Source organism: Chlamydotis macqueenii, chromosome 24 (genome assembly GCF_036417535.1).
Source record: "Chlamydotis macqueenii isolate bChlMac1 chromosome 24, bChlMac1.mat, whole genome shotgun sequence".
Taxonomy (NCBI): domain Eukaryota; kingdom Metazoa; phylum Chordata; class Aves; order Otidiformes; family Otididae; genus Chlamydotis; species Chlamydotis macqueenii.
The window spans coordinates 2,371,340-2,394,074 of NC_141579.1; the positions used below are offsets into that span (position 1 = coordinate 2,371,340).

Sequence of the window (22,735 nt, forward strand, 5' to 3'; positions counted from 1 at the left end):
GAGACGCTGCAACTGAAAAAAAAACCCTCTTGTGACCTCTGGCTAAACACCTGAAATACCACAACAGGAAATTATCAACTTCTGACACTCTCAATAAAGTTGCCAGCGTTCCTTTATTGATTCGAAATCTGAGGGGAAAAAAAAATAGCTTAATTTACCAACGTTTTTACTCCCCCTACATTGCACACAGCAGGGAGTACTGATTTGAGGCAACGGAGTTAAATGTTTCTGTGCAGGACCTCTCTGATTTGTACATCTGTACCGCAAAGGCTTCTTGGAGATTAAGCACCAGGACGTGGCAGGAACAGGGAGAACAAGAAGTGCTCCGTATTTTAGAAAAGGTGTGCTGGGAAAAAAGAGAGAGAGAGGAGTGCTTCTAGATAAACGAGAGGCATCCTGCTCCTCAGTTGAAAAGCCATTGCACTCTGCAAGTGGCTAGAGCTGCAGTATTTGTGGCTAACTGGTTCCTGGCGGTGCAGTTAGCACCCAGGAGGACAGGTTTTCAGGCAGGGGAACTCATTTCCTCCAACTAAAGATTTCCCAGCCAGAGGAAGAGTCCTACGGGATGAGGCCGCGCCTCTGCCTGAAGTCCCCGTTTCAGTCCTGACTCAGCAGAGATGACCAAGAGGTCTAGTGTTTCTGAGAAGGATGGGTGGCAAGCAGCCCACGACCAAGCCTGGGAGACAGAGGCTCGTATTCAGGGCTGTGATTTATATCTTCAGGCTGCACAATGCTAGCCTAGAAACAGCAGCTCTGCCAGGCACGGAGTGCAGCTGTGGCAGCACGTGGGTGGCGTCCAGCTGTGCTCCCGGTCAATATAAGACTGTTTCCACTGGGGTATCCCCATCTCCACTCCCGGGTAGAGAGCTGGTGAACAGGGGAGGGAAACAGACTGAGCTGTAACAGATGAAGGAATTGAAGGCTGGAGATTAGCTCCTGGCTTCAGCGCTGTAGCAGACTCCTGGCCACGATCATCCGCATCACCTCATTGGTACCTGCAGCAGGATGAGGGTGCACAAGAAAAGACAGTTAGGAGATGGCCCAGTTCTGCCACCAGTGAAGGCAAAGAGAATTCTCCCCAAATCTGCAGTCTACAGCACAGAAAAGCTCTTCCCACCAACTGAGGTGGCATTTAGGAGGTGCTGGGCCAAAATACAAGTGCCAAGTGCCAGCACATGGCTCAGGAAAGGCTTCAGAGAGGTAGATGCCGGCGCTTCTTTTTATTTGGCCATTGAGAGGATGTGGGCACCAGGCATGGAGCAGAACTGCATATATAGCAACATCTGAGTTCTCTGCTTTACTATTTAACACACACACACAACACACAGAAAGAAAGACTGTAGACCGCTCGGTATGCATCCCATATGAGGTGCCCTGGTATTAGGTGAAGGGATTTCAAAGGAGGGAAAACAAAATAGTTCAGAGGCCAAACTGAGATTAGAAAAGGCCACACACTGTTAGAGACACAGTGTCAAAGAGCGATGACAGACCGGAATCACGGGAAAGGAATTGCTGGGGAGCGTCAGCACGTCTCTGTAGGAGTAATGGGATTAAACTGGGCAGAGGCACCGCTTACACGACAACTAGATATCCCCCCCTGCTGTAAGACTCTCAAAATACACAGTGGCTGCTCCAGTACACCAAGAGCTCTTGGCCAGGGGATTCACACACATGTCATCCAGGGACACCTCGTGCTCGAAGCAAAACGGGATTCTGAAACCCAAGAGTCAGAGAGTCATGTGGGAAGGTGGGGGCCTCTGGAGGGCCTGTTCTCTCCTGGCTTCGCTGCTAAGTCACTGGTAGTAAGAGTGTCTTTTACCTTCCAGGATCTGGTGGACTCGGATGTCTCGCACAAACTGCTGCACAGCGTAATCCTTCAGGTAGCCGTAGCCTCCGTGCATCTGTAGAGCCTGGTTACAGATCTAAGAAGACAGCATCACTGGTGAAGTGACTTGCGTGGTGCAGAGGACGAGTCAGTGACAGAAACTCGGTAAGGACCCAGGAACCTGGGCTCTTTGTTTTTTTTTCCGGATCACCTAATCTCATCTCTTAACAACGTCTGGTGTGATGGCAAGGCGCTCTCAGTCCCCATCAGTGCTGCTCTCAGTGCCTTCCTATTAACCAAGTGCTGTTTCACATTAATGGTGCATTTATGTGAACACAGTAGCCTAGAAAGACCCAGGAAATGCTTTACTTAACTAAGGCAATTTTTGCTGCATTTCCATGGTGCTACTGAGGCAAAAAGCAGAACGTCAGATCACCATCTAGCGGGGAGTCAGGTGAGGAATCTGTTCAGGGCTCTGGTTTCTACTGAAACATGACTCCATGCATCATTCTCTGTCAGCTTGGGACATAAAACATAGTAAATAGCAAAAATGCACTGCTGAAAAAAGACAGTAGCTTCTAAATGACACTGATCTAGGAAGTGTCAAGGTGCAGATTTCCTTTTCTTTTCCTCTGTTCTTGCTTTCTCTTTTTATCTTTTGTGATAACATTTTATCTTTCAGTGGTCTAGGAAAGACCACTTGCTACCTAGGAGTCATCAGCCTGCAACATGCGTGTTATCCTTTTAAAATAAAAATGCTCTGCTCCCTGTCTTGTCTTCCTACTTGGTCCCCTAAACAGTAGTGTAGGGTCCCTACAGCGTCAAAGTTCTTTCTGATATCCTGCGCACCAAGAGGGGTCTCCAAGCTTCCAGTTATGATGCCAACTGAGGTGTAAGTAACGTACCGCAAAGCATTCATCAGTAGCAAAGAGCTTGGCCATGGAGCACAGCACAGCCGCGTCCTCCCGTCCCTCCTGCAGCGCCCGCGCTGCGTTGCGAACCATGAGCCGTGCTGCCACCAGGCGCGTCGCCATCTCCGCCAGCCCGAACTGCAGGTACTGCCAGCAGACAGCACGAGAGGAAAAATTAGGTCAGCACCTCTGGAGGGGCTGGGGTCCTGAACCACATCCCCACTCCCTTCAGGCAGCTCTCAGGCCTGACACGCTTTCTTACTCAGGAAAAGAACATTCCTGACTTCTCCAGGGAAGACCCTGTGAAGTGGGTGATGGGACCTTTGGCTGCTTGTTCAGCCAGGGGCAGCAAGAGCACAGCTCTGGGAATGCAGAACTGGTCGAGAGGTTACCTGATTGTTTGCTAGGGGTTCTCCAAATTGTTTGCGGACAGTGAGATGTTCCCGAGCCAGAAGAACAGAGGCATGAGCAGCTCCTAACGAACATGAAGCTGGTGGGAGAAGCCAAGGATACAGGATGAATATGAGCTAAGGCAGATGGGCAACAAGATGATCCTGCCCTCCTTCCTTTGCTCTCAGCTGTTACTCTTACCAATATTTATCCTGCCGCCATTCAGTCCCTTCATGGCAATGCTGAAGCCCTGCCCTTCAGCTCCCAGCCGGTTGCCGACAGGAACAACGCAGTCCTCAAAGATCACAGCCCGAGTTGGCTGGGAATTCCAGCCCACCTGGAAAAAAAAAAAACAGAGCACCTTCCAGAGTGCTTGGGGAGCAGCACACCTCCAGCTCCCAGCAGAGAACTGCCCAGCCTGCTCTCAACCCCTCGGTCGCATTGCCAAGCCAAGCGTCCGTGGTCTACATGGTTTGGCCTCAGTGTGCCAACTGCAATGCATGTATTTGAGAAGAGGGACAGATCTAATGAACCTTGTTCTTGAGATTAAAATCCTTCACTTACCAAAGCGACAGGTATTGGGCAAACTTCACCAAAGCTGGACTTGGCTTGGAAAAAACACACTAGGCATGGGACACCGGTCCCATCCAAGAAGAGATCCCTAATGCTTTGCACAGACGAGCTCGTCTCTGTCCTGCACTTCCCTGAAGCGCACCGGAAGGAAAAAACAAGCCTCTCACCTTCTTCTCTTTCTTGCCAAAGCTGAGCCCTGGTGTTCCCTTCTCCAGCACCAGGCAGGAGATGCCCTTGGGTCCTGGGCCTCCTGTGCGACACATGACCACGTATACGTCGGTGTCGCCTCCCCCACTGATGAAGGCCTGCAGAAGGGCACAAGAAGAAAGGGGTGGCTGTGGTATGCTAACCTTGAGCCTGCAGCAGCAGCGGGGGTACAAAGACAGCGGGGCAAAGACCCCACAGCCAGGAGGGATTTAGGGACCCAACTGTACTAAGCTCTGGTGAACGCTCTGCAGAGAATGTCCTACCTTGGGAGAACACACAGAGATGAGGAGACAGTAGGAAATGGAAAGGACGGTGAGACCCAGGCCCCCTTGTGCATGCAGCGCCATCCAGGAGCTTTAGGAGGAGCAAAGAGGTACCTTGGAGCCATTCAGGATGTAGGAGTCCCCCTTCCTCTGAGCTGAGGTCAGCAGGGAAGCTGCATCACTTCCACTTCCTGTTTGGGAGGTAAGGAAGCAGCCAGTGAAGCAGCAGGTCCAGAGCCTGTCCCCAGTCACACTCAGGTTTGCACCATGAGCATCTCAGCAATCATCATTTGCCTCTTCCCAACTTCCCGGTGATTGCCCAAGGGAACACAAAGTGAAACTTGTCATCTCCAGGTCCGCGCAACGCTCATGTCCAGTTAAACCATGGCAGGAGTGAGGGAAGGGAGAAGATCTCTTACTTGAGGATGCTCACCTGGCTCAGTCAGGCAGTAAGAAGCAAATTTTTCCATGCTACAGAGCGATGGGCAGAACCTGCGCCTCTGTTCCTCGTTGCCAAAGGTGTCGATCATCCAAACGCACATGCTGGAGCAGGAGAGAAGGAAGCAGTGTTACAGTAGGTGAACACAGCCCTAGGAGGAAAGCAGGTCAAAGAAGAACATCCCTGGCTGAGCAGAAGAACCACGGGCTTCAATTAAAAGCACCGAGGCTTGAAGGTGTACTGCTCCATCTCAAAACAAAACAAAATTAGGTGCCACAGAAGCCAGGAGGAAGAAGATTGCCTTCCATTCACACAGACTCACTGCCTTGCAAAACAGCAGGCTCCTGTTTAACAGCCTCAGCGTTCCCTGCAGAGCTAAGCCCTACTGTCTCTTCGGAAAACTGCACCCGGAAGAAGGAGGCATCATCACTCCATCTTTCCATGCAAAGCGAGCCTGTCACTGGACATGTCTGTGCAAGCAGGATAGGGCCGGGGTGCCTCTGGGCTCTGTTACAGTATGACCGAAGCCCAACGCCTTTTTCCAGGCAGGTTACTATCTATAGACAGCTCAAGTGGAAGAGCGGGGAACAAAATCCAGAACTTAATCCCATCTTGCATGCCACAAAGCTAAAATTACTTCTTGGTGGCATCTCGATTTTTGTAGCTTATTTGTTTACTGGTGTCAAGAGATCCTCACGGGGAGGTGTCCGCTTGGGGTGCCAACCGTGAATAATAAGCAGCACCAGGAGAGCTGTCTCCAGCTGGATTTAGAGCCCACGGAACAACTGTGGTTTTCGGCCAGGCTGACACCAGCCGGTGCTCGGCAGACACACTCACTTGTGGATGCTCAAATAAGCAGTGGTGCTGGTACATCCTGTCGATAAAGCTTCAAAGATTATGGAGGTATCAAGTCGTGACAAACCAGAGCCGCCCACGTCTGGTTTCACATAGATCCCACCAAATCCCAGCTGGGCCGCCTTCCGCATTGTTTCCACGGGGAATATTTCCTATCGGGACAGGCAGAGACATCGCAAGTGAATACTCATGATCAATTCAATGTCAATATTCAACCTCTTTTTCACCTGGGTCACCAAGTCCAGTCTCAGACTCCTGGAGAGTTTCAGTTAATTGGGTGGGTTAAAGAAGAGGCAGCTACCTAGGCAGATGCATACCATCTTCAGGAGTAAATTCAAGTTTTCAGATGGCTGAACAGCCTGGCTGGCAAAGCTTCAAGGTATTTCTGATGGCTTCCCACCCCAGCTACAGCAGCAGCTTCAAAGAAAATCTCTACAGATGGCAGGAACCCCTCTGGTGAGACCCAAGGATCACAACATCCTAAGGGAGGAAAAAATGAGCGGTGCAACCCTTCCGAGGCTGTCGTACCTTTTCATCCCACTCAGCCATGTGAGGAGCCATCTCCTTGGCAGCAAAATCAAGGGCAACTTTTTGGAATTCCTTCTGCTCCTCAGTCAGGCCAGCGGATGCTAGAAAAGCAGCAGGAGATCAGAGTTAAGTGTCTGTTGCGGGAAAGCGAGCACTACCACCTACTCTATATCCCAAACAGTTTCTAAGCGTCCCTTAACTCACACAAATAGTTCAGGGTCTCTGCTGCAGAGACCGTTTCTCTGTTCCTCGGGGGCATCGTGAAGCGCGGGCAGAGGGCTTTGGGAGGGGGCTTTCTTAGGACGAAACAAACCCGAGGTCCCAGTTATCTCTTGTCTACTCAATGTTAACTACGTTGCGAGACCGGGAGAGGGGGAGCACTGTCCATGTCAGTGGTCACTCCATTTCACTAGGTCTGTGCTGCGGAAATTCAAGGAAACAGTCCTGGGACTTCAAAGGAGCGACAGTGGGAAGCAAGCAAAGAATAAAGCCACCCTGTGGAAACGGCTTCTAAAGTTTTAGTGAGATCCTGCATTCGAAACCTCTCGCTTTGTTTGCCCATAGAGCCAACATTGTTTCCTTAGCTCCTCTCCTAAAATTCGTAGGGACGCTGCTGCTTCTATCCCAAACGTTGTTATATTTAACCGTCAAAGCAATTCATCTGGGAAGCGTCTGGGAATCCTGCAAGGATGACAGCGGCTCGGACACAGCTGTTATCCTGGGAACCGGAGACCCTGCTCCGGAGAAGATGTAGCAAAGCTACGGGGGAAGGAGCTTTTCCTTGCAGGTGGGGACCCGTCCCACTCCCTCCTCGGCTTCACCCGGGACCGCCTCCCGCCCTCAGGCAGCGATTGCGGGGCAGGGCGGGGGGGGGATCCCCGCGGCCGGCTCGGCCCCGACTCGTTCCACGGGCCAGGCGGGGGGCCGGGGCTCCCCCGCCCCGCTCGCCCGGCGGCCGCGGAGCCTTACGATCGATGCAGGAGGCGATCCCCCGCCGCCCCGCCGCCGCCGGGCGCCGCAGCAGCGGCAGCAGCAGCCGCCGGACCGCGATGCCGGGGGCTCGTCGCCACGCCATGGCGGGGAGCGGGGTTGCGGAGGCGGAGGCGGGGGGGAGCCGGCAGCCCGGCTACCGGTCGGCGGGGCAGGCTGGGAGCTGTAGTCCTGCTCTCGGCGCCTCCCGCTCGCGCGGTGGCTGCGGGGAAGGAGGGAAGCCCGCAGGCCATGCCTTTATTTTTTGCATAACGGTCACCCACTTCCGACTCCAGTCGGGTCGGGGGCGGCGTGTTTCGTCCTCCTGCCGCCGAGGCGACAGCATCCTTCTCCCCGGTCCGAGGCGAGGGGGCTGCTGCGGCCAGAGCCGGTGAGGGGAGCCCGGGGGGCGTGGGAGGGAGGGGAGAGGCTTGGCATAGGAGGTGGAAAAGTTGATGCCATTCGCTGTGGCAGAAGGAGGCCAGCTCAGGGCCAAATAACTTCTAAGGGGCTGCTGGCAGAAGGGGGTGGGGGTTGGAGCAGCCAGCTCATTCCCTTTCCCGAAGGGACTTTGCGTGCGTAATCCCTGCGAGCAACAAGCTGAGCCAGACACCCCTGGTGCGAGGCTGGACTGAGCTCTAGAGGCAAGCTGTTCTCCCTTTTCCAAAATTACAGCTCGCCTCTTGCACGGCAGAGGGGGGCCACGCTTAGGCCGAGCACCCTCAGGACTGTTCTCCAGCAGCTGCGCCACTGTGGAGAAAAGCAGCCCTTTTGCTGATGTCCATCAGAGCACTGCTGTGGAGGGCCGGCCTGCCTGCCTCCAGCACACCGAGGGTGTGGTCCTCAACCACTGCCAGCACTTGCACTGATAGAGGAAATGGCTGAGCTCAAGGAAAGAAATTTATTTACTTTCCCCTTACCGTACAGCTTTTACTATTCTGTGTCTCGGGTATCTCTACTTTTTTCAGCTTGCCTGAATAAGCAGTAATTCTTTCTTCTTCTCTTATTCAGCAGGTGCTTCTCAGAGAAGAGAGGATAATTCAAAGAGACCAGAGATGCCTTGGCCAAGCAGAAAGAGAGACAAAGGAGCAGCAGCAGGTCTGTGCTGACATCCTAAGTCATTTAGCATTGCTCACTTGAGGTTCTAAGCTAGAGTGAAAGTACAGACAGTCATCTTAACCGTCTGTCTGTCAAAGCCACAAGCCTTATAGACGGCATTTCCTCTAAAAATGGGCTGAGCGCCCATGTGTGACTGAGACAAGTCTGCCGGATATACAGGAGGGACAATGATGTATCTCAGCACAAGGTGGTTAAGAAATGTAACTCATGCCCATTTATGAAGAGCTTTAGGGTCCTACGCTTTAGAGATGGTCAAAGTCTACCCAGTGCAGTGGCAGGAAGCTGATGCGGTACTGTCTGCAAAAAAAAACCCAAAAAGCAAAAACCTTGCACTTGAGGCAACATTATGTGGTATATGAGGTGTGTGATAACAAAATTACACAGTTAGCTTCATCTCTGCCACTTGTCTGCTTAATTGACTCCAGCAAATAACCACCTTCTTACCCTTTAATCACTTCTTATTAACTGTTTTTTTTTCTGTCTGGGTTCTGGGCAAACAGGGATATAGACCCCCTGTGAACAGGGAGCACAGTGGAGGCTTTAATCTAAGGTTACCAGCTACTGCAGTAATTGAAATAGTTTGCTTTGCTGCTGAATCTTCCTGTTACTCGCTAGACTCGCCTAAATCAACTTTGTTGGCTGCAGCTGATTTATCAGCAATTCATTAAAAAAAAAATGCAGTTACACTTCCTGTGAGCAACATGGTCTGTCCTGGCTTTTTTTTATGATTAACTATGACTATTAAACTACATTTGTGCACACTACACACACACACAAATCCTTATTTTGGATGCTAACTAGAAAAACTCAGAAACATTGGTGCATAGCACCCCATAGCATCTGGGGTGCACCAAACTTCTGCTGCAGTCAAATACCTGTATGTGAAACCAGCCTGGATGACTAAAAATGTTTCAGCACCAGTCCTTATTGCAGGGGGAAAAAAAAAAAAAAAGCTTTATCTGAATGGGGTTTTTTTTTTGTTTCTTTTAAGATAAAAAAGAGCCTGATGCTAAAATTGCCAAAACTGAGGAGGAGACTCCAGATAAGGAGGAAGAAGAGAAGTCCACAAAACCTCCAGCCGGGAGTTCCAAGTCAGGATGGAAGAACTGGAAGAAGACAAAAGAATCCGACTCTGGTGGGGAGGAAAGCAAGATAACATATTGTCACTGGCTTCTGAAATCAGAACCAGAGAGCAGGCTCGAGAAGGGAGTGGATGTGAAAGTAAGCACTGCACCCATCCGTACTCAAAGTACGGAAGCAGTTTCACTACTATCCGGAGCAATAGTGCCTGAACGCTAAGTTACAGGATCAAATAATTCAGATTGTTTGCGATATTAACACTGTTGGGTCTTTACTTCTGAAGAACTATCTGTCTTCCTGGAAACAGAAAGACATAATATTGTTCTTTTCCAGGGTGACAACCTTGGGGTTTGGTAACTTGTAATAAAGAGGAAATTGGGTCCTCAGGATGCTTAGCTTAGGGGCAGTGTCTATTTCAGACTCTGCCTTTACACTGCTGCAGTGTTCCTCCTTTATGGCGGCTTTTCTTGAGCACCTGTGGGAAGCGAAAAATAGTTCTGAGAAGTTTGGACTATAATTGAAGGAGCTGCTAGGAACAAATGTTTAGGCACAACGTAGACAATAAAGATGAGACTGCCTGCTGAACTTAACCTGTATTTTCATTCCTTTTGGCAGTTCAGCATTGACGACCTGAAAGCTCAGCCCAATCAGACAACCTTTTGGGATGGAGTGAGAAACTACCAGGTAAGGAGCACACCTCAAAGATGGAATTTCTGACAGAGCACTACAAAAAAGATGTCTCTCTCCACAGATAACTTGTTCCCTTTCCCTGAAGGATTTCCTTTTAAGGCACTCCACCTGCTTTTACAGCTGTATTTTGTCAGGGGTTAAACCTCCTGCTTCATTGCCTCTAGGTCAAAAGTAGATGATATTCTGTCAAACCATCCAGTTTTTCTTCAGCTTGGATTTTAGCTTAGACCCGCCTTTACTTCCCTTGACACCTTTTAGCAAGTCTGTACTTAACCCAAATACCATGCCTGGTCAGCGTAGGCCTTTTGTACCAGGCCTCTGTGTAAATGAAATCCCCATGTGCTTCCCTTACTATATATGATCCCCCTACCATATATGCTTCCTCCCTATATATGGCCTGCTCTGCTGCTCGTTTGCTGACAGCTAACTTGTCTTCTTTCTCTGAACAAGGGTGGCTGAGCTGTTAAATTCCTACATACTCTCTAACCAACAGGATCTTCCTCTTTAGCCTTGTTTTTGCTTCATTTCATTGCAGCGTAGGACAGCTGTACCACAACCATAGGAAAACTTATCTGAGAAGTTCTGAAACACATATACCTGTCTTGTTGTTAGTTCTTGTTCCTAGCTGCTTATAAGAAACCCCCGAGAGGCTGATACAAAGAGCTCAAAGTCTCTCGTTTACATCTGCCAGGCAAGGAATTTCCTGAGAGCCATGAAACTTGGGCAGCAGGCCTTCTTCTACCACAGTAACTGTAAAGAGCCTGGCATTGTTGGCATTGTCAAGGTGAGTGTCCCTTTCTCGTTCTGTGTTTCAAGGAAGGTGGGGGGAAGTAGTAATTGGTGGGCTACCAAACAGCTCATTAGTCCTACTTCTGTCAAAAAAGTCATCTAATTGGAGCAGGGAATGAACCTAGGGCATCCAGGCTCAATGGTACCTATCACAGCAGGGCTGACTCAAGCATCTTTCCCCAGAGAAGTGGAACCAAACTGCTGTTTGCCTGCTACCATTTCAGAGTGCTTCCAGCCAAGTCAGGGGTTGCTCCACGCTCTGATTAAAATCTGATTCACTGAATTCTAGTCAGCTGGGCCTGCAAGGCTGCAGTGTAAAACCTAGGGCACAGAAAAGCTTTTCCTTTAAGAGGAGAACTAGTCACAAAGACTATCATCATCTACTCGGTTTTCTTCTATTGTGTGTGCCCCTTCCACATTGCTCTCCGAAGAGGTGATGATGCTTCATTGACAGCCACACTGGTCTGCAGCGCTTCGACCCAAGACATGTAAAGGAAGGAAATACATCCCACTGTTAGAACAGAGTTCAGGGAAAGCAGGGCTGATTTTTGCACCAGGATTATTCCTTATGTCTAGTCACAGCTCTCTCAAGGGCATTTCATGCCCTTTGCTAACAACAGTTTTTAGCTGATGGGAACTTGTCTCTCCTTCTGCTTCAGATTGTAAAGGAGGCATACCCTGATCACACGCAGTTTGATCAGAAGGATCCTCATTATGATTCCTCCAGCAGAAAAGAGAACCCCAAATGGTCCATGGTAATGTAAACTAAATACAGCTGCTTCGAGCTCTGTGTGCAAGCTGAGTGAAGGTAGAAGCCTCTTTGCATCATATTACGTATCGTCTTAAGCTTCTGTCCTGGCCTAGCTACCTTTTTCTCTCTCAAGAGAAAATCCATTCCTGGTTGTTTTCTCTACCTTTTCCCTGTCTCTTTGGCACCCAGAAGGGTGCCAAAATCTATCTCCCTAAATTTTCAGATCTTTCTTGGATGCAGAACTGACTTCCATGCATGGCAGAATTCTGGGTTAGGAAAGAGAACAAACGTATTTTAAGTACCCCTCTCAGTGTACAGCAAACAAAGCTGTAGTTCTGAGGCGTACTAAATCATAGGGAAGTGATTATTCACAGGCTGTCTGCATCCTGCATCTTTATTTCCTATTTATTGTCTGTGACATCAATGTACGTTGCTCATGCTCGGTGTTAAGATTTATGTAAACAAATCACCTGCCAGAAGTATCTGAAAGTTCTTTTAGCCTTGAGCAAGGAAAAGCTTCCATGCCATTATAAGATAGTCATTTGCTTCAGTTTAAAATCTTTAACGCCCCGAAGATCTTGCATGACATCTGGAGTCTATATACTTCTCCAACCATGCTCCTTTGCTGCCCATCGCTTCCCAGGTGGATGTCCAGTTTGTGCGGATGACAAAACGTTTCATCCCCCTGTCTGAAATCAAGGCTCACCACCTGGCACATAAAGCAGATGGAGGCCCCCTAAAGAACATGATGCTTTTCACAAGACAGCGCCTTTCCATCCAGCCACTGACCCAAGGTAAGAACCTTCTTCTCTGGACTCTTGGTGCCATTCCCTCTGAGAGGCAGCCCTCACTTAAAGAACTTGGAAGTTCCACTTATGGCTTTTTCTTTCTTACCTTTTCAATGCAGAGGAATTTGATTTTGTCTTGAGCCTGGAAGAGGAAAAGCCACATTAAGAAACTGACAGCAGCACAGCTTCTGCCCAAGCCTGCTGATGCCTTCTCCTAAACCAGCGTAATTCTCAAGTTTACTTGCTCAATTGCAGCAACAAGAACACGCCCGCACAGCTACACGTCCCTTATTCTGACACACAGTTATTTTTTGCTTATTTTTAAATAAAGCCTTTTAGAATCAATTGCAGCTACTCGATTTTTAATAGTGGAAAAATCTGCAATTTATCTCTTGAAGGATGAAACAAGTCCGTCCTCCTTGCGAATGTTTATTACAGGATCTAGTGCAGTTCCATGTACTGCAGAGGGACATTTTTTTTCTGCGGAAAGGTATCGCTGAGCTTCTGCCTAGAACAAGAAAATTTAGATGTATATATGCACCCAGCCTGATTGCTGCAAAGCAGATCACAGTTAACTTCCTGCAGGTACAAAACTTCCCATGTTATTTTAGTAGTGACAGCAGTGAAATTGGAGAAAATAAAGCTGGTTTGCTAATTGTTAAGCTACTTGGGTCCTCCACCAGCACAGCTTCTAAGCAGTGACATAGCTTAAATAAAGACCAAGAATTTATAAAGGTAACAAAGGACAAACTCCTTGAGCACGTTTGGAGGGTTGCACAGTATGGCAGTAAAGAAAAATTTCTTAATACCATAAAGAACCCCCCCAAAAAAAAAAAAACAAAACCAGACCTGAGCCAGGCAACATAAACCATATCAGACAAAGTCATGCACAGCATTTGACAGCCAGGGCTGGCTCTTTTTAATTGGAGAGACAAAAAACCCAAGTTTTAAAATACAGCCATTGAAAAGATGACGAATTAAGAAACATGTAAACACAGCAGAGGCTTAATTACAGGTTGCACTGCTTGGTTTAGTACTTGCACACTCCCCTCTGCCTGGGAGAGAGGGAATGACCCAAGTACTGAACAGAACCACCCAGCTCAGGGGGACGCCGTTGCTCCAGTAGTGTCGGCCCCTTACCATGCTCATGAAATGCTTTTCTAAAATACCTAGTCCTGGAGTGACCTTATGCTTCAACTTCTCTCGAAAGATGCTCAGCACATCTGCTCCACCCCAGACAAACAGGTGGTCTAGCGGGTAACAGGTTGAATGGTCCATTTAGATTAAGTAAAAATGGGGATCACTTCTAAATTCTGGTTCACAAATAGGAACACAGGGGAGAGGGCCACAAAGTAGGAAAAGAAAAAAACAAACCAACCCAACCCAATGCATAGGCTCATGCACCTCTCCCCAGTAATCCCTCCAGAAGCACTGAACAGATGTTTAATGGAAATCTCCTTACAGTGCGTTGTCTTGTCAGACAATTATCTTACATCCAGTTCTGATGCTGTTCAGCCAGTAAACAAAACACTCCTGGAATGCAGACACATCTTCATCCATGGGGTTTCTTTAACACCACATGGCCTACAACCAAAAGGAATGGGCAAGGAAAAAAAATTCTAGATGGGATGGGAGTTGAGGGAAAGCTAGAGGGCGGTGAGGGTGCTGCTTGTGCTCAGCCTAGCCACGGAGGGATAGTCTGCTATCCCCAGAGCTCCCAAGAGGAGCTTCGCTTGTCTCTAAAAGATGGTGTATTGCCACAGCACAGGTGGTTCTCCCTACACAGATCGGGGAGGAGAGCGAGTGTCAGAAGTAACATCCAGATTCCTTTGCCATAGGAGACCCGCAGCAAGTTACCACCCCTTGCCCTGGCGTAACAAGGTAGTTGTCTAAAGTAAGCTTTTGCTTCAGTCTTAGGAAGACACAGCTCCAGCCCATGGCACAGACTTCTCATGTAAAGAAAAGCAAGCCACGTCTTCAATATTACAGAGCAGAAACATGGTGTGACACGAGCGTTCAGCAGAGATGAGATCATTAGTGTCCTCTACAACAGAGCGAGACTGTCCAGCTCTACTAAAAACCACAACCTTACACATGGTAAGCAAAAGATAACTTACTTTGGCAAGCAGAAACACATTTATCACTGAAATACAGTAGCTGTCTCATTACATAAAAAGCTCCCCTTCCCACCCAGACCCCACTCCCTCCACCAGCACTGTTCCACTAAACAAAGCAGAAGATAATTCCATTTCCCAGCTGCAAGACAACTGTTCTACATTCAGCTGTAGGACAGAGGCAGAGGAGATTCGTTCCAGAGTCTAAAGGAAGCTGGGCAAAAGCCTAGCAAGCCAAAGACTCACAGGGAAATCCAGACAAATCCCACTTCATAGAGCTTCCCAGCGTTTAGTGCAGACTTGTCTCTCCATCTGGTAGGAGGTCTAACCACCTGCTTCCTTGAAGGGCATCTAAACAGGATGGATATGCTCCAGACTCAATCACATCTAATGGAGGAGAGATTCCCTTCTGGGAACGTTCTCATGATTCTACTGAGCTGAAGACTAAAAGCAGCTTATTTTAGAAAAGAAAAAGCCTGCATTCAGGGTCTTAGTTCGTGGCATACCCTCAGCCCTCACTGGTGATTTCAGCGCAGGCCTCAAGAATGTTTCTCTGGAATCAGAGAGCTCTGCTATCCTTCCAGTTGCTGCTTGGCTTCGTCTGGCAGCACACACAAGCTTCTTAAAACAATTGCATCCACTTTCCATCCTTACTAATCTTCACCCCACAGGCGCGAGGGAGCCAACAAAACAATACACGCGTGTTTCTGTACTGCTGTCTGTCCCTACTACAAAGCCTGCTCTGTCACAAGGACACAGCTCCCTCCCAAGAGAGCCCCCATTTATTTCTCATGTTCCAAAACTATTCTCTGGACCTCTCAAGGCTGGTCTGCTCTGCTCTGCAGCAGCAACCAGACAGACTGAATCTCAGGGGCACTCAGGCAGCTGCCGGGACAAGACTAGGGAGGCGCTGCTTTTGGCCAGGAGCCTTCCTGCCCCCACTTCTCGCCCACCCAGCAGCACTGGAACCTTCACCGCTCTGCCCAACCTGTGCCACCTCCTCCTGTATTCGCATGCCTCACTCCCTCCTGCCAGCCGCAGCTCCCCCTTGACACAACACGGCAGTGAGCTCCACAGCAAGGACACAACGCCTGCTGCCCATGCTCTGCGCGGCTCTGCGGCAGCCCCAGGGCTGATTCAACTACATGATAGAACTGTTTGTGACAAGGAATCCAACGCCAGATGAAGAGGAAGGGGAGGCAGCGAGGGGAGAACACTAAGCCATTTCCAATAGGCTGCACCTCAGCCTCTGACTCCCTCCTCTACGTTCCAGCTAATCGCTGCATCATTTTCCCTCATGAAGATTTCAGAAAGGCAAGAAAAATATCCATCCTACACAGCCCCCAAGCAACCTCCACACCGCTGGGAAGAAGCAGCGGATTTGGCCTTCACTTGCTCTCTCCCTCCCCGCTGCCACACAAAGGGTCTCGGGGCAAAGAGGAGATCAGGCAGCTCCGCAGCCTCCGGACACATGCCTCAAAGCAGCCGACCCCAGAGGAATGTAGTTGATTGGGAAGCACCGAGGTACCTTCAACTCCGCACCACCGGTGTTTCAGCTTGCCTTGCCCTCCCATCCCCTTCCCACCCTACGAGTCCTTTGAAGAACGGAGTTAAGTCAAAAACGGGTATTTATTTTCATGAAGTCTCTGAAGTGTTTTCTCTTCCTCCTTGCTGCTGTCCCCACTGGCTCCACAGCAGCCTTCCTCCGCGTGGCCTCTCACTGCCGGCCGTTGTTCTCTGCGGGCTGGCTGGGGGTCTTGGCCTCGGCGTGTGAGGATGTCCCCTCAAACCGCTGCGAGGCGATGGCTGCTTGGTGGGACATGCTCTTCCTCACTATGTCTCCTTTCCGCCAAAGCACCACCTCCTGTAGTAACACAGCCAGCGCGGCTTGTCAAGGCTTGCGAGACCTTCTCCCGGCCCCACCCAGACCCAAAGGCTGAACCAAACTGCTGGGCAAGCAGCTTGCACCTGGTGAGAACTCAGCCCATGCTGGCATGTTCCACCCAGACCCTCTCTGCACGCTCTAATTTGTCTAGTCCTTACAGATATTTTCCCCCATGGGAATCCCAAATTCCCAGAAGGTCCTTATAACAGTATCCCAAGTGACAGTCTGCAGGACCAAGGCGTTTCTCACCTGCTGTTTAAAGTAGCGTCTCTCTTCCTCATCAATCAGCACCAGATTGAGGTAATAACGCACTGAAAACTTCTTGTTGATGTCCCTCATCGTTGGAGTCAGCTCGTAGCCAGCCAGAAAGAGTCTGATGGGAATGGACTCCCCTAGAAAGTGCACAGAAGCATCATCACAAACAGAACACACAGATACAAACTTTGTGACCGTTGCCACAAGTAAGATGAGCTAAAAGACCTCGACTCCCTTCAAAAAATCAGCACACACGGTCCATAGCCAGATCCTGCCCTTGCTGGCAGGTATTCTGTCTCCACTTTAACAGCGTATGACTCATTTGTGACCTGCATCAAGACAACACTGCGGGAAAAAAAAAATGAGTAAGGTGACATTTTCTCTGGCAGGTGACTCTGCTGGGCAATGGAACTGGAAAACAAGCGGCACAAGAGATTGGCACAGAGCTAGAACACCAGCTTTCTGCTCCACGTTGCAGCAATGCTAGCTGGCGGGCCATGCCAACTGTGAATTTACATCTATTCCTGCTTCTGCCACTGCTTCATCAAAAGAACTAAGTCATTGCAACTCATTACGCCTCAACTCCCCTTCCTCATACCGGAGAAGGAAGGGGACCATATTTAATCATCCATGTAAACTGCCGTGAGTCCACAGGTGAAACAGGATGCGCGCTACTAGTGATTCAGCTGAAGATACTGCAGGACTCATATTCCCACCCCAAAACACTCCAGAAGAGGAATTCTGAAGGGTTTCATCTGCCTTCTCACCTCTCACAGGTGCTCCATCCATGATCTCGTATTTAGCTATTGTGTCATTCTCATGATACACGTTTGGTCCGGTCCCTGTTGTTTCTCTCTTGATGATGTCTATCTCCATGTGTTTGATCTTGATTCGTACCAGCAGGAAATAGATCTTTCCGACAATCACATCTTTTAAATGATACCTAGCAGGCAAAGGAAGAAAGCACCACAATCAAACACTGCACAGGAGACCAGGACTCGGACTGAAGAGCGCTTTGCAGTTATCCACGGCCCCAGCTGTAAATTTCAGATAGCATATCCACCACCTCCACCAAGCTGCTGTAAACAGCACTTCATCTGTCATCCTCCCGTCTTTGGACAAGGAGAGGAACCTAAAGATTTTCAACCAGGACTTGAACTGTCTGCCAGCCTCGCTGAAGCGCAGGAACAAAGAATCCCTTTGAGGATCCCAGGCAAGACACACGCCTCAGGCTTCCGAACCCAGCTGTCCCCTGTAGCAGATGGCTCCCCACAGCCACTGGCCACTCTGGAGACACTTACTTGGACTTGTTGTACTCAAACTCAATGTGCAGGCAATCCTCAATCCCCACCTCCATCTTAATAGAGGAGTTGAGCTCCGGGTAGGTGCTCAGGGTGTGCACAACTATGTCCATCTCCTTCACCACATCGTTCAGTCTGCGGCTGACAGTCGCTCGGAGGAAATACCTGCAAGGAGAGTCCCCCTCCTGTTAGGGTTGTACAAGGTAGCAACAGAGACAAAGCAGGGAGGGATGTGGGGGTGAATGGATTGCACTGGGCTATCCAAGCAGTCCTACTGGTGGTACCCTGGCTTCTGGAGCAGCCAAGACCCCATGTTGTAAAAAGACAGAAAGGAATTTTCAAATGGAAAAGCAGACCCTAAGACTTCTCTAAGCTGTCATGCATTTGCGAGCTCGAGTTACCTAAGCACCATTTTGGGGATCTGAGTAACAGCTTGCATACGTTAAAACCACTGCCCTTTTGCAAGAGATTAGATCACACCGGTCTCCACAGACACACCTCTTTCTGCAGGTCTCAGAATTTTCCAACCCCCTCTTTGAAGCCAGTGACTGGCTTTCAAGTCAACTGGAGTGCCTAGATGTGAAATACAGTTTGCAACATATGAACAAGATACAAGCTAGGCATCTGTTTGCATATAGAGCACAATTTAAGCCGACAAGACTGATTACAAGGCAGCAAAAATGTCCCAATTGGAAACTAAAGCAAACAATTTCTCTTGGTTTTTGAATTACCAAGTAAATTAGAAAGTATTTGGTTGATTCAGAAGGGACTGATTTCTCTTGTTACTTACGTGGTGCAAAACAAGTTCCATAAAGCCTGATGCATGTTTATAAAAGTACAGCCCTCAGAGACAGCCTTTTACAACTCAGCCCACCAAAATTCATTTGGAGTTTGCGAGGATGTCTGGGAAGGGATGCTGCACTCCAGCACTATCACAGTAAACATCGGTACTGCACACTACACAGAACCAAGAACTGGGGTCAGCAGAGGGAGGAGACTCACCGTAACTTCACATTCTGCCCCGTGTAGGACTCGTAAGGTTTTTCCACGTGTGTGAATTCAAAGTCAAATGTCTGCGATTGAGTGAATTCACCAGGACGGGCCAGGTCTTTCACCAGAGACACAAACTCATGGTGGTTTCCTCGGTCATAGTAGAGTTCTAGGAAGACAGAAGTCCAGGTTAAGTAGCGATGCTTAATCCCACCTGATGCAGTGAAGAAAGCCAGGAGGTTTCACAGCTATGAGCAACTTTCTTGTCCAGATCACTACTTCCTTCACCGCTGTTCAGAGAACCTACCGAGGGAGCCTGTGGCTGCAACATACTGCAACTCTTCACTGATCTCCACTGGAGCCAGGGGCAGGCCAGAGCCATCCTCCCTGAAACAGGAAGGAAGAGGTCCGCACAGCCTCACCTGCTGCAACAAATCAGGAACTCGGCTTCCCTTTGAGTGACATGGGTCACCAATATTAATTATGTTCAGACTGTTTGAGAAGAGGAGCCAGCAGCTCAAGCAGTCCCTTCCAAGGATTTTCTACGCAACGTTCTATTCGAGGCCAAAGGCATCGCCACTGTAAAGAGAGGAAAAAACACCACCGCTTCTCTGGAACAGCAAAAAGTGACGGAGCAAAACCAAAGGGCTAGGAAGCTTCCAACTGTTCCTGCTTATCCTTCAACAACAAAGAGTTTGAGTGGTCTTGATTCACACCAGGGAATAAGGAACAGTGGAGACCCTCACCGATCCTGCCAGTGTTCACTGCGTGACTGCCAAGTGTTTGGGGAGGCAGTTGAGTCAGCTGTTGCACCAGCCCCTGCATAACACATTAATGGCCCCGCGAACACCGACGAGGGAAGAGCGTTCACCTCTGGAAGCACTGTTCAAACCAGCTCAAGTAACCAACATGGCCACATTGCTTCAGTTTTCCCCACAACCTTCTCGCGTCAGCAGGAAACGACTACAGGTTTCCTCATTTAAAGAAAGCAATCCTCTCAGCACTTCCACAAAGTTTTCTCTCTTAAGTCAAAGCAGCAGAAACTTCAAACTCCGCACTTTGCATTAACAGCTCTGTATTACACATAACCATCAATGAAATCTGCCCTTCCCAACCCTGCGAGTGAGCTGTGTGACTACAAGACACCCACACAGTCCTCCTAAAAGGTAAAGCCTCAGCCAATCTGATACGTTTAGATGAGGAAACAAAAACCTAAGTCATCAGACAAGCACATACACACAAGTTCGCTGTCAGCACTAAGCTGTGCAGAGGAGGCTTCTGAGCGGTATTAGTACAGGTCAGCAACTGCAGCGAGGCTCAGTTCTCTGCTCCTTGAGATGCACGATGAGATTTCAGCTCTTAAGTCATGTCCGTTTCTTTGCTCACCTTCTCTCAGTAATGGAAATCCTGGCACTAGAACACCCCTCACTTAGGCAGAGCAGCGAGCGCCATCCAGCCCTTTAGGCTGGGCAGGCAGGTGACAGGAATAAAGCCACGTGCCACAAAGAGAGGAATATATCATCTTCCCACACGCTACAGAAGGCAACGATGGAATTTAAAGCAAGGGGAGGCAAATGTCAGCGTACAAAGTTCTCTGCTACCTCAGAAGGGCACTGATTGGCACCCTGCAGCCTTCAGAAGAGAAAAGATTGATGTTTCCCACACTTTAGAAGACATTGGCATGTCAAACAGGTATAAGCTGTAATTTCAGGTTTTCAGAGCTTTGAGGTTTCCAGATTGAAAAAAAAATAAAATAAAATAACCTGCCAATGTTTTGGTGGCATGCTCAGGACACAGTAACCCCAGGCAAACCGAAATCTTAAATGGGTTCTGTGCTCACCAGAGACCACGCAGGACACTGTGTTCACAGTCTGGACTCCCGTACGTGGCCCGGAACAGCCACCTTCCCTGTGACACATCACTCCTTTACGTCTCAGTCTCCCTACCTGTTAAATTGTTTCCTGTAGATACTGACTTCATGGCAGCGAGAAGTCAGAATGTAAGGCAAGCTGGTTTGAGATGGAAAGCATTAGGGAAGTGCCATCAGCAGGGCAAACTTCAGCAGTCTTTATTAAAGTGGCACGATAGGCAACGAGGAAAGACTAACGTGCAGCCACAGCAGCTCCTAACACATCCTGCTTGGGCAATAATGTGAATTCAAAGCAGTCATTCTACATGTGTACAGCTCCAAAGTCTTCCAGAATGGGGAATGAGAAGCAGGCCAGGCAGCAGAGAGGAGACAGAGCGGAGCAGAAAGCAAATTTCATGCTTAATTTCCACTGATGACCATCATCAAATAGGAGGCCATACGCTAGCTCCTGATGAACGGGCTCACTTACGCTCCATCGTTTACAGGCTCTCTCTGTCTGTCCTCCCCTTTCTTTCCAAAAAAGCAGTGTGTTATGCACAAGCGAGGCCAGCAAAAAAAATAACCAGCAGTATCGCATGACTGGGAACATCCTGAAGTTATTTTGGCTTGTGGAGTGTCAGGCACATCCATGAAACACGGACATCTCCGCTCTAATCGAGGAGTGGGCGTGGCAGCTACCTTTCCTCTAAGAAAACAGGAAATATTAAATCTAAATTGGTTACATGCACAGATAACCACAAGTTTTCAACAAGCTGAAGTCATCCAACTAACTGCGCAGGGAACTCAAAGAATAAAAGATGGAATCAGCCGAGCTGAGCCCATAGGCCTCAAGGAAGCTGACCTGCCCGGGCAAAACGCGTTGCGGGGCAGGGGCTGGGAAGGTGCCGCTGGCGATTCGAGACCTACGGGCAAAACCCACCCGATTCACCGTCCACGGCACAGCCATTGCTTCCCGCCGTAGGCAGGCCTAACCGAATCAATAGGCACAGGAGAAATGCAAACAGACATCCCTTAGAGCTGTGAATAATGACAGCTGGGAGGACACCGCCCGAGAGCCGGCGTTGCCAGGGTGTCCGGCCTCAGACCTGGGAGGAAACCGAATCCTACCCTACCTGCGAGCGTGTGCGCTTCCAAGCTGAAATCAGTGACCCAGCAGAAACACAAAAATAGGACGGGAGAACAACGACCTGGAAACGGACTGGAGTTCCCTCCCTTCTGCCGACGTTCGAGCCCAGAGAGCAGCCCAGGTTGCCCGGCTCGAAGGGAGCCTTGGCACGATTTCAGGCGGCCGCGGGAATTCTCCGAGCAGCGAAGCGCTGCCGGGGAGCGAGCGTAACCTACTTCGCACCAGCGAGGATTTCCGTACCGTAGGGCGCGACGACGTTCCCGGGAGGGAACTCCCGCTAAACCTGCCTGCAACCCAGCCGCCCAGGCGACGGAGGGGAACGTGCCGGCCCCCGCGCAACGCGACCGAGAGCGGGGTGCCAGGCACCGGCGGGCCTCCGCGCCCCGCGCCCCTCTCACCGATCTGCCCGATGAACTCCACTTTGATGCCCTGGTGCTCCAGACGTTTGGTGGGGTGCTTGAGGGTGAGGACCACCCGCCCGGAGACGGTCTCCCCGTCGTAGAAGAGGAAATACTTCTCCTTCTTGCCTTCCTCCGTCTTGTGCTCCACCCGCCGCCGGCTCTCGGCGTCGCTCAGCACCAGCTCCAGCTCAGCGCTCTGCCCGAACCCGAAGAAGCTCATGGCACCGGCGGAGCGCGGCCGGCGCCTCCCGGCCTTCCGGCGGCCACCACGGACAGAGCCCCGGCGGGGACGGGCGGTGACAGCGACCCCGCGGCGGGCACCTGGGGCCGGGGCGGAGAAGGGGGGGAGAAGCCCCGCAATGCGGCAGGGATGCCGGGGCCGGGGAGGCGGCGGCGGCGGCGGCGGCGGCGGCGGCGGCGGCGGCGGGGCCCTGCGGCCCGGCGCCTCCCCGGCTGCCGCTGGAGGGAGCCCGGGCCGGGCCTCGCTCCGCGCTCCCCCGCCCGCAGCCACCGCTCCGCCCCCGCCTTCCGGTCGGCGCCACCCCGCCCCGTACGGGCGCGCTGGAGGCGGAGGCTCCTCGACTGCATCCGGGGAATCGGCGGGTGGCGCGCGGAG

At 50.3% G+C, this 22,735-nt stretch overlaps 3 protein-coding genes and 1 long non-coding RNA gene across 8 annotated transcripts; 1 reads left to right on the forward strand and 3 right to left on the reverse strand.

The window, feature by feature from the left end:
- Positions 1–94: 94 nt before the first annotated feature.
- Positions 95–7,083, reverse strand: ACAD8 (acyl-CoA dehydrogenase family member 8). The gene is made up of 11 exons (XM_086766156.1): positions 6,961–7,083; positions 5,992–6,092; positions 5,446–5,615; positions 4,603–4,712; positions 4,284–4,360; positions 3,867–4,004; positions 3,328–3,463; positions 3,129–3,226; positions 2,731–2,883; positions 1,820–1,922; positions 95–995 (listed from the first exon to the last, which is right to left on the reverse strand). Exons 1-11 carry the CDS (start codon positions 7,064–7,066, stop codon positions 943–945), a joined length of 1,245 nt encoding a protein of 414 aa, XP_086622282.1. The 5' UTR covers positions 7,067–7,083; the 3' UTR covers positions 95–942.
- On the forward strand, positions 1,851–12,522 carry THYN1 (thymocyte nuclear protein 1). Of its 5 annotated transcripts, none has more exons than XM_086766158.1 (8): positions 1,851–1,990; positions 7,972–8,058; positions 9,071–9,300; positions 9,775–9,843; positions 10,541–10,633; positions 11,298–11,393; positions 12,033–12,183; positions 12,297–12,522. In XM_086766158.1, exons 2-8 carry the CDS (start codon positions 8,016–8,018, stop codon positions 12,341–12,343), a joined length of 729 nt encoding a protein of 242 aa, XP_086622284.1. In that variant the 5' UTR covers positions 1,851–1,990; positions 7,972–8,015; the 3' UTR covers positions 12,344–12,522. The 5 variants fall into 5 exon arrangements, with proteins under 5 accessions (XP_086622284.1, XP_086622283.1, XP_010125146.1 ...); XM_086766157.1 differs by lacking the exon at positions 1,851–1,990 and adding an exon at positions 7,168–7,351; XM_010126844.2 differs by lacking the exon at positions 1,851–1,990 and adding an exon at positions 7,168–7,351 and having other exon boundaries at positions 7,975–8,058.
- LOC147597874 (uncharacterized) lies at positions 9,414–12,386 on the reverse strand. The gene is made up of 2 exons (XR_015261035.1): positions 12,284–12,386; positions 9,414–9,634 (listed from the first exon to the last, which is right to left on the reverse strand). It is a non-coding gene; the product is annotated as an uncharacterized LOC147597874 (long non-coding RNA).
- A 3,379-nt stretch (positions 12,523–15,901) lies between the features above and the next one.
- VPS26B (VPS26 retromer complex component B) lies at positions 15,902–22,603 on the reverse strand. Its single transcript, XM_086766257.1, has 6 exons — positions 22,117–22,603; positions 18,735–18,891; positions 17,733–17,897; positions 17,199–17,374; positions 16,426–16,568; positions 15,902–16,155 (listed from the first exon to the last, which is right to left on the reverse strand). The coding sequence occupies exons 1-6, from the start codon at positions 22,337–22,339 to the stop codon at positions 16,009–16,011; spliced, it is 1,011 nt and encodes a 336-aa protein (XP_086622383.1). The 5' UTR covers positions 22,340–22,603; the 3' UTR covers positions 15,902–16,008.
- Positions 22,604–22,735: the final 132 nt, after the last annotated feature.

What these genes read in the sequence shown, in the direction of transcription:
- ACAD8 (XM_086766156.1), bottom strand. Translation starts at nt 7,066, where the DNA reads ATGGCGTGGCGACGAGCCCCCGGCATCGCGGTCCGGCGGCTGCTGCTG. An exon ending in GATCGCCTCCTGCATCGATC is followed by an intron (nt 6,093 to 6,960) that starts GTAAGGCTCCGC and finishes CTGCTTTTCTAG; the next exon opens with CATCCGCTGGCCTGACTGAG. An exon ending in CTACTGATGAATGCTTTGCG is followed by an intron (nt 1,923 to 2,730) that starts GTACGTTACTTA and finishes CTGTCTTCTTAG; the next exon opens with ATCTGTAACCAGGCTCTACA.
- THYN1 (XM_086766158.1), top strand. Translation starts at nt 8,016, where the DNA reads ATGCCTTGGCCAAGCAGAAAGAGAGACAAAGGAGCAGCAGCAG. An exon ending in AGACAAAGGAGCAGCAGCAG is followed by an intron (nt 8,059 to 9,070) that starts GTCTGTGCTGAC and finishes GTTTCTTTTAAG; the next exon opens with ATAAAAAAGAGCCTGATGCT. An exon ending in AGAAGGGAGTGGATGTGAAA is followed by an intron (nt 9,301 to 9,774) that starts GTAAGCACTGCA and finishes TCCTTTTGGCAG; the next exon opens with TTCAGCATTGACGACCTGAA.
- VPS26B (XM_086766257.1), bottom strand. Translation starts at nt 22,339, where the DNA reads ATGAGCTTCTTCGGGTTCGGGCAGAGCGCTGAGCTGGAGCTGGTGCTG. An exon ending in TTTGAGTACAACAAGTCCAA is followed by an intron (nt 17,375 to 17,732) that starts GTAAGTGTCTCC and finishes TTTGCCTGCTAG; the next exon opens with GTATCATTTAAAAGATGTGA. An exon ending in GACGCTACTTTAAACAGCAG is followed by an intron (nt 16,156 to 16,425) that starts GTGAGAAACGCC and finishes GTGTTACTACAG; the next exon opens with GAGGTGGTGCTTTGGCGGAA.